A 14,502-nucleotide genomic window follows, 5' to 3' on the forward strand; every position below is an offset into this window, starting at 1 on the left:
AGAACTGAACTTAACCACACAGCCATGTTTACATCTTGTATAATTAATAATTTTACAGCAATTATGCAAGGTGGGTCAAAAGTCATGCACCAAGATAAAAAAAAAACTTAATATATAAGTGTAGGAGTGGCTGTGTGGTAAGTAGCTTGCTTACGAACCACATGGTTCCAGGTTCAGTCCCACTCCAACATTGCTTGACAACCGATGCTGGTGTGTTTACATCCTCGTAACTTAGTGGTTCAGCAAAAGAGACCAATAGAATAAGTACTAGGCTTACAAAGAATAAGTCCTGGGATCGATTTGCTCGACTAAAGGCGGTGCTCCAGCATGGCCACAATCACATGACTGAAAAGAGTAAAAGAGATATATTGCATGTTTCAAAAGTTTTGGTGTATGACTTTTGGCCCAGCCTTTATATTTGTTGAATAAGTAATCAATGACACCAGAAATTCTTCCAAATGCATCGTTAATATTGTTATGCCTCAGATTAGCTCTGGATTCAAGAACAATAATGGCCAGCATGACCAATATTAATCTTATTGGCAGGGTGTGATTGAGGGAATTTGGATGCTATTTCTAGCAAGTCAAGTAACTGAAAACAGGCTCCATTAGTGGCACATGTATCTATGAAGCAATTGCCCCAGCTCCCCTTCAGGGTTGGTGAAAGTGATGTGGTGGACAACGAAAAACCCGGCTGATGACACTCAAGGCTGATCTGAAACCCAACCTAGGCCTCCATATCTACGGCGTTCACCGCTAGAATAAGGAGTGGTTGGAGATCACGCGGCCGTTAGCCTCAAATCGCCAGGCCTGGTCGGCGTTTGTGAGAGATGCAGCATTGAGGATAAATGAAGCCAGCTCAACCCACCCCGGGTGAATACTGTCTCATCATATCATCATCATCACAAGTATCTAAGGAAGACATGGAAAAGACATGCACACTTAAGAGAATTGCATCCTCACAGAAGGCTGTGAAAGGAAATATGTAGAATACAGTAGTTTTACTAATATACAGAACCCCTAGAGTAAAATCATGATAGGGTCTGTGATGCTGACAATATCAATTTGAATGTGCACAAACATTTACCTTGTTTGGATTGCTTTTCCTCGGATTTTTTTTTTTTTTTCTGAAATGAAACAATAAAACAACAGTTAAATCTATGCAAAATGTACAAGCCCTGTGTCCTAGGACAGGGGAAAAGTAAACTCTACTTGCTTTACTCTACAAAGCTATATATCATCATCTATTTCTTTACTACCCACAAGGGGCTGAACACAGAGGGGACAAACAACAACAGATAAACGGATTAAGTCAATTATATCGACCCCTGAAAGGATGAAAGGCAAAGTCGACCTCGGCGGAATTTGAACTCAGAACGTTACGGCAGACGAAATACGGCTACGCATTTCGCCCGGCGCGCTAACAGTTCTGCTAGCTCGCCGCCTTCACTATATATCATCATAATCATCATTTAACATTTGTCTTTCCTGGTGGCATGAAATGGCCAGTTTGACAAGATCCGAGGAGCTGGAGGACTGTATCAAGCTGCAGTGTCCGCTTTAGCATGGTTTCTACAACTGGATGCCCATCATAACACCAAATAAATCGCAGGTATGTTTATAAATATTAATCAAGGGCTAGTCTTATGACAATGAGAATGGGCGATGAAATCCCTGTTTCAGCAGCTTGCATACATAAACAAATTAGCAAACCTCCCTCATCATCATCATTGTTTTACATCCGTTTTCCATGCTAGCATGGGTTGGATGGTTCGACCAGGATCTGGGAAGCCAGGAGGCTGCACCAGGCTCCAGTCTGATCTGGCAGTGTTTCTACAGCTGGATGCCCTTCCTAACACCAACCACTCCGAGAGTGTAGTGGGTGCTTTTTACGTGCCACCGGCACAGGGGTCAGAGGAGGCTGGCACTAAATTGTTCTTGCACTGAAGAAACAACATAACAAAAAGCATATGCCTTCTATTGATTTGAGCAACAAAAAGTAGTGGATACATTGAATATGTTTAACTGCATATGGCTCATGCAATTGTTTAACATCATTTTTTTCCATGCTTGCATAGGGTTATTTGAAACAGGTTGCCTTTCCTCTCATCAATCCATAAGTTTTTTTCAAGTGAAGGATTTCTTTATTTTAAACGTCTTCAAAAGCACAGAGTACTTGTCACTAAGCACTGCTTAAAAACATTTGTGGAATCTATGCACATTTACACACACAAATCTATAATTACACATGTATGTTTATATACAAGGGCTTCCTGTAGTCTCTGTTTACCAAATTCCCTCACATGAGATTAATCAGTACGGTGCTATGGCTGGAAAAGAAACCATAACCAAGGTACCGCAGTGCTGCATAGTATTACAAAACCAAAGTTTTGCCCAGTAAAAATGAACCTGGAACCACAGTATGGTAAAGCAAACTTCTTAACAATATGGTCATTTCTGTGGTTGTTGAACACACACACACATCATTTCAAAAGTGTTGTGAACCACTGGCAATGAATGAAGGAAGTAGAATCCCTCCCTAAATAGAATCATCATAATTTAACGTGTTTTCCATGCTGGGCATGGGTTGGACAATTTGACTGGGGCTGGCTAAGCAGAAGACTGCACCAAGCTTCATCATCTGTTTTTACAGGGTTTTTTATGGTTAGGTGCCCTTCTTAACACTGACCACCTTACAGAGTGGATCAACAGGATCAATTAGGCAGGAGGTGCTACATATAATGCACTAGGTATGTAGCAAATGGAAATAGATACACCTGCAACAGCCAAATGCTATTGGAAAGTGATATCTAGCAAGGACAAAGCAGATATAGTTTCACAGAACTAAGAAATATGAAACACTTACATCTTTGTCTGTTGTTGATTTTTCTTGGTTCTTCTTAGGATCACTGGATGTGGAATCCACATCCTCTTCTAATGACTGAACCTTTTGTCGCTTGGAAGTTCCATTACAAGAACTTGATGACTCTTCTCCAATAATTTTACGTTTTGGATTAGAATTAGATCCAACTGTTTTCCGAGCTGAAAGATAGATAGATAAATAGATATAAACATATATATATGTATACACTATCATTGTTTTCACAACACAATTTCATTCATCTTTAATTCATTTCCCACATTCAACAGTGGGAACGCTGGGGTGCCACCTTGAAGGGTTTTAATTGAACAAATCAATCCCCAGTGCTTATTTTTTTTGAAACCTGACTCTTATTCTATCAGTTCCTTATGCTGAACTGCTAAGTTACAGGAATGTACACAAACCAATGCCAGTTGTCAAGCAATGGTGGTGGTTGGGGCAAACACAAAGACACACATGAAAATACACACACACATAAGCAGCACTTCTTTCAGTTTCTATTCCCCAAATTCATTTGCAAGGATTTGATCAACCCAGAAAAAAACAGATGATACTTGTCCAAGGTGTCATGCAGTGGGACTGAACCCAGAACCATGTGGTTGGGAAGCAAACTTCTTACCATGCAGCTGCAGATGGAAGATGGAATATATGAGAATTGATTATTAATCACAACAATTGTTTTGGCACATCTAGCATCGGTCCAGTATGTCTCAGCTTATGGAACTGTTAGGAGAAGGCAGCTGACTTTCTAGGAGAGCCACCTACATATAAATATATATCATCATCATCGTTTAACGTCCGCTTTCCATGCTAGCATGGGTTAGACGATTTGACTGAGGTCTGGCGAACCAGATGACTGCACCAGACTCCAATCTGATCTGGCAGAGTTTCTACAGCTGGATGCCCTTCACAATCAGTATTTAATGTATGACAATTGCTACATGCTTTTGGTAGGAAATAAAACAATCCTACGTTTACATAAAATATCATACAACACTAAGTGAGTCACACAGCAACATAGTAATGAAGTAATAAAAGCAGAGAGAAATAAGTCATGCGAGAAATTTTTATCAAAATATTAACTTATGCTGAAATAAATCTTAGGCAAAATGGCTATGAGCTAACTACTGTATTACTGATCACATAATCTTGAGTTCAAAACTCAATACAGTCACTGCCATGTGTACTTCTAACAAAATATACGACTCCATCTGCAAAGGCTTCTTTTCCAACTACTTTTAAGCCATAAAATTATTCAATAAGATGACATTAGAGATGACACTAGAACATGATGCCATCAGCTGACTACATCAGGTTCTGTCAAACCATCTACCAATGCTAGCATGAAAGATGCTGTTCAGAGATGTGCAACCAAACGCATACCCTCCATCAGACACCTACCATACTCTGAGTGCCTTGTTTCTCTGGGCATGGGATTCACTGAAGCTCCGGCGTTGGGCGATGGACTTGGTAAACACCCACAAGGTTATCAACCACCTCACCAACAACAACACTGAACACCTTTTTGATCTCCATGTGTCCAACACACGTGGACATGCCTACAAAGTCAGAAAACAGCACAGCTCCCATGACTTTCGGAAACATTTTTTCCCGCTCAGAGTTGCTGAAGCATGGAATAAACTGCCTGCGTCAGTTGTTGACTGCCATGACACTGCATCCTTTAAGACCCTCATGCTTTCCGAAATCCGCCGAAACTACACCTGATTGTCACCCTTCCATACTCATACACATATGTGTATGTCATGACTCATGCACTGTTCTTTTCCTGACGCTTGTACATTACCCTATGTACTATACATACACTTTAGATGAGTTGTAGTGCACCTGAGCACTGTACACAATGTTTTATTATTATTATTAAGATAGATACTAAGTGATGGTGATGATGATAATGGTAACGGCAACAGCAACAATGATTATGAATGATGATGATGATGAGAACAACAACAATGTAAGTCAGATAAATATCTGTACCTGTTTTCCTTTTAGGAATACCAAATGGAGATTTTTCTGGTGTGTTGGTTGTAGAATCTATACTAGTACCAGCTTTAGCAGAAGGGCTAGTCTCCGATGATGTCTTCTTTGGTGACGGTGAACTTTCTGAAGAACTAGAATCTTCTGTTTTGATTTTGTTATCTTTATTAGACTTTTTAGGCTACAAAAGATGAAAATGGAAATGAAGTGCGATATGATCCAAAAGTCCGCCAAAGAGAGGTTAATTGCTACATGACAAGGTAAGATAATTACAGAGCTATAGGTAAAAAATATAGCAATTTCAAAAAGAAATTGTGGAAACAAATTTAATAGTTGTTACTACAAAATACAAAGTACTGAAGGCTGATCTCAAAACGTTGAACCTTAAGAAGGGGATAATAGAGGATTAAGATATGTAGCACATTGCTGTACTTGAGGAGACCTGCCCACCACAACAAAATTGAGATCCTAAAACCAAGATGCCATTTAAAAAGCATTGGTGAAGGTGCTGGTGCCACGTAATAAGCACCCAGTACACTCAGTGAAGTGGTATAAGTACCTTGTATATCTTCTGCCTTAAATACTAAAAATACTAAAAGTCAGGTACCTTTCTACTAAACAATGCAGATACAAGGACCTCAGATTTACTGGGACAGAAAAATAAGACTGTGTGATATATGTGTGCAATACTGCAACTGGAGGTTATTATAAGTATATATATATATATATATATACACTCTCGGAGTGGTTGGCGTTAGGAAGGGCATCCAGCTGTAGAAACACTGCCAGATCTGACTGGCCTGGTGCAGCCTTCGGGCTTGCCAGACCCCAGTTGAACAATCCAACCCATGCTAGCATGGAAAGCGGACGTTAAACGATGATGATGATGATGATGATACACCAAATAAGTTAGGGGTTATGGATCCAACCCACTAAGAGATAATATTTATCCAATATACTGTTGGTATAATACCCAAATTCTTAATACACAAGTGTTTTTAATTGCAATGCAATTAACTTGCTTATTGTATTAAATGGGTGAAAGTAAAGAAATATTTTACCATTAATTTATAATACAAATAAGGAAATGGAGAAACAATTTAATTGGCTTATCAGCTTTAGGATATTAGAATGTTGACTTAAATAAGTCAACATTCTAATATCCAAAAGCTGATGAACCAACAAATTGTTTCTCCATTTTCTTATATCCCTCTCTCTCTTTCGGAGAGGCACAAGCACCTACACGCACATATACACACACGGCAGTAACTGCCACCTACCGAATTCAATCACAAAGCTCCGGTCGGCTCGGGGCTATAGTGGAAGACACCTACCAAAGTGCCACGCAGTGGGACTGAACCCGAAACCATATAGCTAGGAAGCAAGCTCCCTAACCACACAGCCATGCCATATATATATATATATATACACACACACACACATATATATATATATATATACTAGCACTATGACCCAGCATTGCCAGGTCATAGTGCTAGTGCATGCATATACAGCTGCGTGTGTGCGCACATACACGCGGGTACTGTCCAAATCTCTGACCAATCACATACAGCTAGCTGGCATTCAATTGGCGTATCAAGTTTCGGGCATTTTGATTGGGTTTTGGATAGAAAATTCACAAAAAAGTCACTTCTATTGATTTTTTAATGGCTTTGCAAGGTAACTGGGGAAATGTAAAGATGTGCACGACCACCCATAGACGGTTTTGAATGACCATAGAAAGTGTGAGCCCTCTAACTGAAAATCTGTGGATTTGTATAAAGGACACGCACACAGACATTTTGCCGTTTATATATATAGAGACTAGCAGAACTGCCCGGCGTTGCTCGGGTCTGAATTGCTCGAAAGTACTGTTAATGATTGCACTGAATTATGATGATTATTCAGGCAAATATTGATATAAGTTTACGCTGGGAGATAAGGACTTAACGATCAAGCGTGTGCCATTGCATTGTTTTGGGGGAACCAAATTTCTGATGAGCATTATAGGGGCACCAACTTTAAGTTTGAGAATGTGTGGTGTTGAGTTTTAGCATTTCATCATTAATATGGTGAACAGTTTTATTCCTCGGGGCCAGTATAGCCTTTTGGCCAATCCAATCAATATTCTGATAATTAGCTTGTAGATCTTGGAACACTGCATCTCTGAGATCAGAAGGCATCTTAACAATGGTACAAATGGAATCGATGGCAAAATTACCATTTTCATCCCCTGGTATTTTGCCTTCGCCAAGTGCAAGGAGGGTGTGAGGAAATGCTGCTGATGTGATATTACGTCGCATATGAGCACGCATATTGGTGTGAAGTTTGAGAGTTACTTCCCTTTATTTAAAAAAATATGCATTAAAATGGGAGAAAATGATGGTAAATTACTTGTAAAATCGTAAACTCATCGTAGACGCGCGCTAATACCCAGAAGGGCTCGATATGAATCACGACTATAATATACTCGGTTTTGGTAAAACTGCATCGCAAAATGTGGGAGTAGTTAGGAATCTAAATCAGAGTAGACAGACACACAACCTTTCTTTTATATATAAAGATTTTCGTCCGTCCTAAAAAACTTTGTGCGGAGTGAATGGTTACCTCTATGGAAATATATACACACATGTGCGTATAGATGAATATATAAATACATTTAAATATCTATATACACTTTTGGCCGATCTTTCTGCTCTTGGATATACTTTGGATCTTATATTCGTCCAATTCGTCCTGAATAACTTTGTATGGAGTGAATGGTTACCTCTATGGAAATATATACACACACATTATACATACATGTGTGTCTATATACACTTTTGGGCGACTGCTACGTAGAGATAACTTTAGATGTTATTTTCGTCCTAAAAAAACTTTGTGCAGAGTATATGGTTACCTCTATGGAAATATATACACACACATGTGTGTATAGATTAATATATAAATACATTTAAATATCTATATACACTTTTGGGCGATCTTTCTGCTCTTGGATATACTTTAGATCTTATATTCGTCCAATTCGTCCTAAATAACTTTGTATGGAGTGAATGGTTACCTCTATGGAAATATATACACACACATTATACATACATGTGTGTGTCTATATACACTTTTTGGGCGACTGCTACTTAGAGATAACTTTAGATGTTATTTTCGTACTAAAAAAACTTTGTGCGGAGTGAATGGTTACCTCTATGGAAATATATACACACACACATTATACACACATGTGTGTATAGATGAATATATACATTTAAATATCTATATACACTTTTGGGCGATCTTTCTGCTACTTGGATATACTTTAGATCTTATATTCGTCCAATTCGTCCTAAATAACTTTGTATGGAGTGAATGGTTACCTCTATGGAAATATATACACACATGTACGTATAGATGAATATATAAATACATTTAAATATCTATATACACTTTTGGGCGATCTTTCTGCTCTTGGATATACTTTAGATCTTATATTCGTCCAATTCATCCTAAATAACTTTGTATGGAGTGAATGGTTACCTCTATGGAAATATATACACACATTATACATACATGTGTGTGTCTATATACACTTTTGGGCGACTGCTACTTAGAGATAACTTTAGATGTTATTTTCGTCCTAAAAAAACTTTGTGCGGAGTGAATGGTTACCTCTATGGAAATATATACACACATGTACGTATAGATGAATATATAAATACATTTAAATATCTATATACACTTTTGGGCGATCTTTCTGCTCTTGGATATACTTTAGATCTTATATTCGTCCAATTCGTCCTAAATAACTTTGTATGGAGTGAATGGTTACCTCTATGGAAATATATACACACATTAGACATACATGTGTGTGTCTATATACACTTTTGGGCAACTGCTACTTAGAGATAACTTTAGATGTTATTTTCGTCCTAAAAAAACTTTGTGCGGAGTGAATAGTTACCTCTATGGAAATATATACACACACATTATACACACATGTGTGTATAGATGAATATATAAATACATTTAAATATCTATATACACTTTTGGGCGATCTTTCTGCTACTTGGATATACTTTAGTACTTATATTCGTCCAATTCGTCCTAAATAACTTTGTATGGAGTGAATGGTTACTTCTATGGAAATATATACACACACATTATACATACATGTGTGTGTCTATATACACTTTTGGGCGACTGCTACTTAGAGATAACTTTAGATGTTATTTTCGTCCTAAAAAAACTTTGTGCGGAGTGAATGGTTACCTCTATGGAAATATATACACACACACATTATACACACATGTGTGTATAGATGAATATATACATTTAAATATCTATATACACTTTTGGGCGATCTTTCTGCTACTTGGATATACTTTAGATCTTATATTCGTCCAATTCGTCCTAAATAACTTTGTATGGAGTGAATGGTTACCTCTATGGAAATATATACACACACATTATACATACATGTGTGTGTCTATATACACTTTTGGGCGACTGCTACTTAGAGATAACTTTAGATGTTATTTTCGTCCTAAAAAAACTTTGTGCGGAGTGAATGGTTACCTCTATGGAAATATATACACACATGTACGTATAGATGAATATATAAATACATTTAAATATCTATATACACTTTTGGGCGATCTTTCTGCTCTTGGATATACTTTAGATCTTATATTCGTCCAATTCGTCCTAAATAACTTTGTATGGAGTGAATGGTTACCTCTATGGAAATATATACACACATTATACATACATGTGTGTGTCTATATACACTTTTGGGCGACTGCTACTTAGAGATAACTTTAGATGTTATTTTCGTCCTAAAAAAACTTTGTGCGGAGTGAATGGTTACCTCTATGGAAATATATACACACACATTATACATACATGTGTGTGTCTATATACACTTTTGGGCGACTGCTACTTAGAGATAACTTTAGATGTTATTTTTGTCCTAAAAAAACTTTGTGCGGAGTGAATGGTTACCTCTATGGAAATATATACACACACATTATACATACATGTGTGTATAGATGAATATATAAATACATTTAAATATCTATATACACTTTTGGGCGATCTTTCTGCTACTTGGATATACTTTGGATCTTATATTCGTCCAATTCGTCCTAAATAACTTTGTATGGAGTGAATGGTTACCTCTATGGAAATATATACACACATTATACATACATGTGTGTGTCTATATACACTTTTGGGCGACTGCTACTTAGAGATAACTTTAGATGTTATTTTCGTCCTAAAAAAACTTTGTGCGGAGTGAATGGTTACCTCTATGGAAATATATACACACATGTGTGTATAGATGAATATATAAATACATTTAAATATCTATATACACTTTTGGGCGATCTTTCTGCTACTTGGATATACTTTAGATCTTATATTCGTCCAATTCGTCCTAAATAACTTTGTATAGAGTGAATGGTTACCTCTATGGAAATATATACACACACATTATACATACATGTGTGTGTCTATATACACTTTTGGGCGACTGCTACTTAGAGATAACTTTAGATTTTATTATCGTCCTAAAAAAACTTTGTGCGGAGTGAATGGTTACCTCTATGGAAATATATACACACACATTATACACACATGTGTGTATAGATGAATATATACATTTAAATATCTATATACACTTTTGGGTGATCTTTCTGCTACTTGGATATACTTTAGATCTTATATTCGTCCAATTCGTCCTAAATAACTTTGTATGGAGTGAATGGTTACCTCTATGGAAATATATACACACACATTATACATACATGTGTGTGTCTATATACACTTTTGGGCGACTGCTACTTAGAGATAACTTTAGATGTTATTTTCGTCCTAAAAAAATTTGTGCGGAGTGAATGGTTACCTCTATGGAAATATATACACACAAGGTAATCAGAGTATGTGACAAAATACTTAAGATTAGATTAGTGCTTCATCATAGTTTAGCAACCATTATATCAGCCTATGCTTCTCAGTCGGGGCTACCCGATGGACAGAAAGACCGATTCTATGACACTCTACTGCAGACTACCTCGTTGACGAACGACAGAGACCTTATCTTTGTGGCTGGTGACTTCAATGGTCACGTTGGACGACATGCTGGGGGCTTCCATGGCGTACATGGAGGCTATGGCTATGGCTCCCGAAACGAGGAGGGAACCAGGCTGCTGGAGTTCTGCGATGCAAATAATCTTATGATTTGCAACACTAACTTCAGGAAACCTACCAGCCACCTAGTCACTTACCGATCAGGCCAACATACCAGCCAAATTGACTACATCCTTGCAAGGCAAAGGGAGAGATGGCTGCTTATAAATGCCAAAACCTTCCCAGGTGAAGAATGTACCCCACAACATAGACTGGTAGTTAGTGACTTTAGGATCAGGACTAGGAGGACAACCAGAAGACGACCAATATGGAGAAGAAGGATCTGGAAGCTTAAAGATCCTGCAAATGGACAGAGATTTAGGGACATATTACTTGAAGCCTCTGACGAAGTAGAAGGGGATAGAGCATCACAGGGGGTAGAAGACAGCTGGACGTTTCTAAGGGACAACCTGCTGAGAGCCACTGACCAGATCTGTGGCTGGTGCAAAGTCCCCTCTCGACCTAGAATAACGTGGTGGTGGAACAATATTGTAGACAGGGCTATTAGAGAAAAGAGACAGGCTTGGAAGGTCTGGAAAAATGGGGGTAGCAGGGAATTGTATCAGACTGCCAAAAGAGAAGCTAGGAGACAGGTTTATTTAGCCAGAGGGGAAGCAGATAAGAAAAAATTTGCCAATGTTCTGCGCCGTGAGGACCAAAGACTGGAGGTGTTTCGCGTTGCAAGACAGTGTGTGAGAGAGAATCGTGATGTGGTAGGAGAGAAGTGTGTTCGCATGGAAGATGGTTCACTTGCGCTAAATGAGGATGCAAATGAGGTTTGGAGATGCCACTATGAAAGGTTGCTGAATAAAGAAAATGAATGGGATAAAGAGAGTCTGCCGAATGTTGACCCAACAGAGGGACCAGCTATCCGAGTTGATAGTTCTGTGGTAGCTAAAGCAATTAGAAGCATGAAGACAGGAAAAGCCCCAGGCCCATCAGGAATCACTGCAGAGATGCTCAAAATGTCTGGTAGTGTCGGCTATAGCCTAGTCACCCGTATAGTTAATCAGGTGATACACAAAGGAGTCATACCCAATGACTGGTGTAGCAGCATAATAGTCAACTGCTACAAAGGTAAAGGTGACGCCCTAGATACAAATAACTACAGAGGTATCAAGCTGTTGGATCAGGTGATGAAGGTTACGGAGAGGGTCATAGCCCAACTAATTAGAGAAAGAGTTAGTTTAGATGAGATGCAGTTTGGGTTTGTGCCAGGGAAAAGTACTACTGATGCAATATTCCTGGTAAGGCAGCTGCAGGAGAAATACCTAGCCAAAGATAAGCCCCTGTACCTGGCTTTTGTTGACATGGAGAAAGCCTTCGACAGGGTCCCCCGATCCCTTATCTGGTGGGCAATGAGGAAACTAGGGATAGATGAATGGTTAGTGAGAGCTGTGCGGGCCATGTATAGGGACGCTGCTAGTAGGGTGAGAGTTGGAAACGAGTACAGTGAAGAATTCCGGGTAGAGGTAGGGGTCCACCAAGGCTCAGTACTCAGCCCCCTCCTATTTATCATAGTCCTCCAGGCAATAACGGAGGAATTCAAGACAGGATGCCCTTGGGAGCTCCTCTATGCTGATGACCTTGCTCTAATTGCTGAGTCACTATCAGAACTGGAGGAGAAGTTTCAGGTGTGGAAACAGGGATTAGAATCGAAGGGCCTCAGAGTCAATCTAGCTAAAACCAAAGTCGTAATCAGTAGGAAGGTAGACAAATCACAAACGCCTTCAGGTAGATGGCCCTGCTCGATCTGTAGAAAAGGTGTAGGTAGAAACTCTATAAGATGCACCAAGTGTAAGCTATGGACACATAAGAGGTGCAGCAATGTCAAAGGAAGGCTAACTAGGAAGATGGTTTTTGTATGTGGCAGATGCTCAGGAACAATAAACACTGAAAATGCTCTGAGACCAACTTCCGTCACTTTCCAGGGAGAAAAACTAGAAATAGTTGATAGTTTCCTTTACCTAGGTAAACAAGTCAGCAGCGGGGGCGGGTGTGCTGAAAGTGTAACTGCTAGAGTAAGAATAGCTTGGGCAAAGTTCAGAGAGCCCTTACCTCTGCTGGTGACAAAAGGCCTCTTGCACAGAGTGAAAGGCAGACTGTATGATGCGTGTGTACGAACAGCCATGCTACATGGCAGTGAAACATGGGCCGTGACTGCTGAGGATATGCGTAAGCTCGCACGAAATGAAGCCAGTATGCTCCGATGGATGTGTAATGTCAGTACTCACACTCGGCAGAGTGTAAGTACCTTGAGAGAAAAGCTGGACCTAAGAAGCATCAGTTGTGGTGTGCAAGAGAGACGTTTGCGCTGGTATGGTCATGTGGCGAGAATGGATGAAGATAGTTGTGTGAAAAAGTGCCACACCCTAGCGGTTGAGGGAACCTGTGGAAGAAGCAGACCCAGGAAAACCTGGGACGAGGTGGTGAAGCACGACCTTCGTACTTTAGGTCTCACTGAGGAAATGACTAGAGACCGAGTCCTCTGGAAGTGTGCTGTGCGCGAGAAGACCCGGCAGGACAAGTGAGTCCATAACCTGTGGCCTTCTACATGGGATGGAGCCAGCCTACGTATGCATACCTTCCCTTCTTGGGACACAAAACTCTACTTGTGAAGACCCGTTGAGGCAAGTGAGGATCAGAATGGAAATCGATCAATGGAAATTGCAGATGTGTTACCAGTGCCGGTGGCATGTAAGAGAGCCTCCCGTTTCGCGACCGTTGCCAGCACCGCCCCGTTTTCGTGTCCATTGCCAGCCTCGCCTGGCCCTCGTGCCGGTGGCACATAAAAAGCACCATCCGTTCGTGGCCGTTTGCCAGCTCTGTCTGGCACCTGTGCGGGTCGCACATAAAAAGCACCCACTACACTGACGGAGTGGTTGGCGTTAGGAAGGGCATCCAGCCGTAGAAACACTGCCAGATTTGACTGGGCCTGATGAAGCCTTCTGGCTTCACAGACCCCAGTAGAACCGTCCAACCCATGCTAGCATGGAAAACGGACGCTAGATGATGATGATGATGATGACATTATACATACATGTGTGTATAGATGAATATATAAATACATTTAAATATCTATATACACATCTGGGCGATCTTTCTGCTACTTGGATATACTTTAGATCTTATATTCGTCCAATTCATCCTAAATAACTTTGTATGGAGTGAATGGTTACCTCTATGGAAATATATACACACACATTATACATACATGTGTGTGTCTATATACACTTTTGGGCGACTGCTACTTAGAGATAACTTTAGATGTTAGGTGATCTAGCAAAAAGGATGACCAGTTTGACTTGCTCATCCCTGTCACACACTCACACAGACACACACGCACCCTCACACACACACGTTAGCTTACAATTTTATTTATATATTTGCGTGTCTATGTGTGTAAAGAGGAAGTGGGAGTAATATGCAGAGTGAAATGGTAAAAT

General features: G+C 39.6%; 1 protein-coding gene across 2 annotated transcripts in view; it reads right to left on the reverse strand.

The window, feature by feature from the left end:
• Positions 1-14,502, reverse strand: part of LOC115211797 (DNA ligase 1) — a 196,251-nt gene that overhangs the window by 169,756 nt on the left and 11,993 nt on the right. For both annotated transcript variants that reach the window (XM_036500751.1, XM_029780503.2), the window contains exons 4-6: positions 4,877-5,057; positions 2,867-3,042; positions 1,088-1,127 (exon numbers count right to left, since the gene is read on the reverse strand). In XM_036500751.1, the coding sequence (XP_036356644.1) occupies positions 1,088-1,127; positions 2,867-3,042; positions 4,877-5,057 (397 nt within the window). The remainder of the gene's footprint in view (positions 1-1,087; positions 1,128-2,866; positions 3,043-4,876; positions 5,058-14,502) is intronic.

This window comes from Octopus sinensis, linkage group LG1 (assembly GCF_006345805.1).
Source record: "Octopus sinensis linkage group LG1, ASM634580v1, whole genome shotgun sequence".
NCBI classification, from domain to species: Eukaryota; Metazoa; Mollusca; class Cephalopoda; order Octopoda; family Octopodidae; genus Octopus; species Octopus sinensis.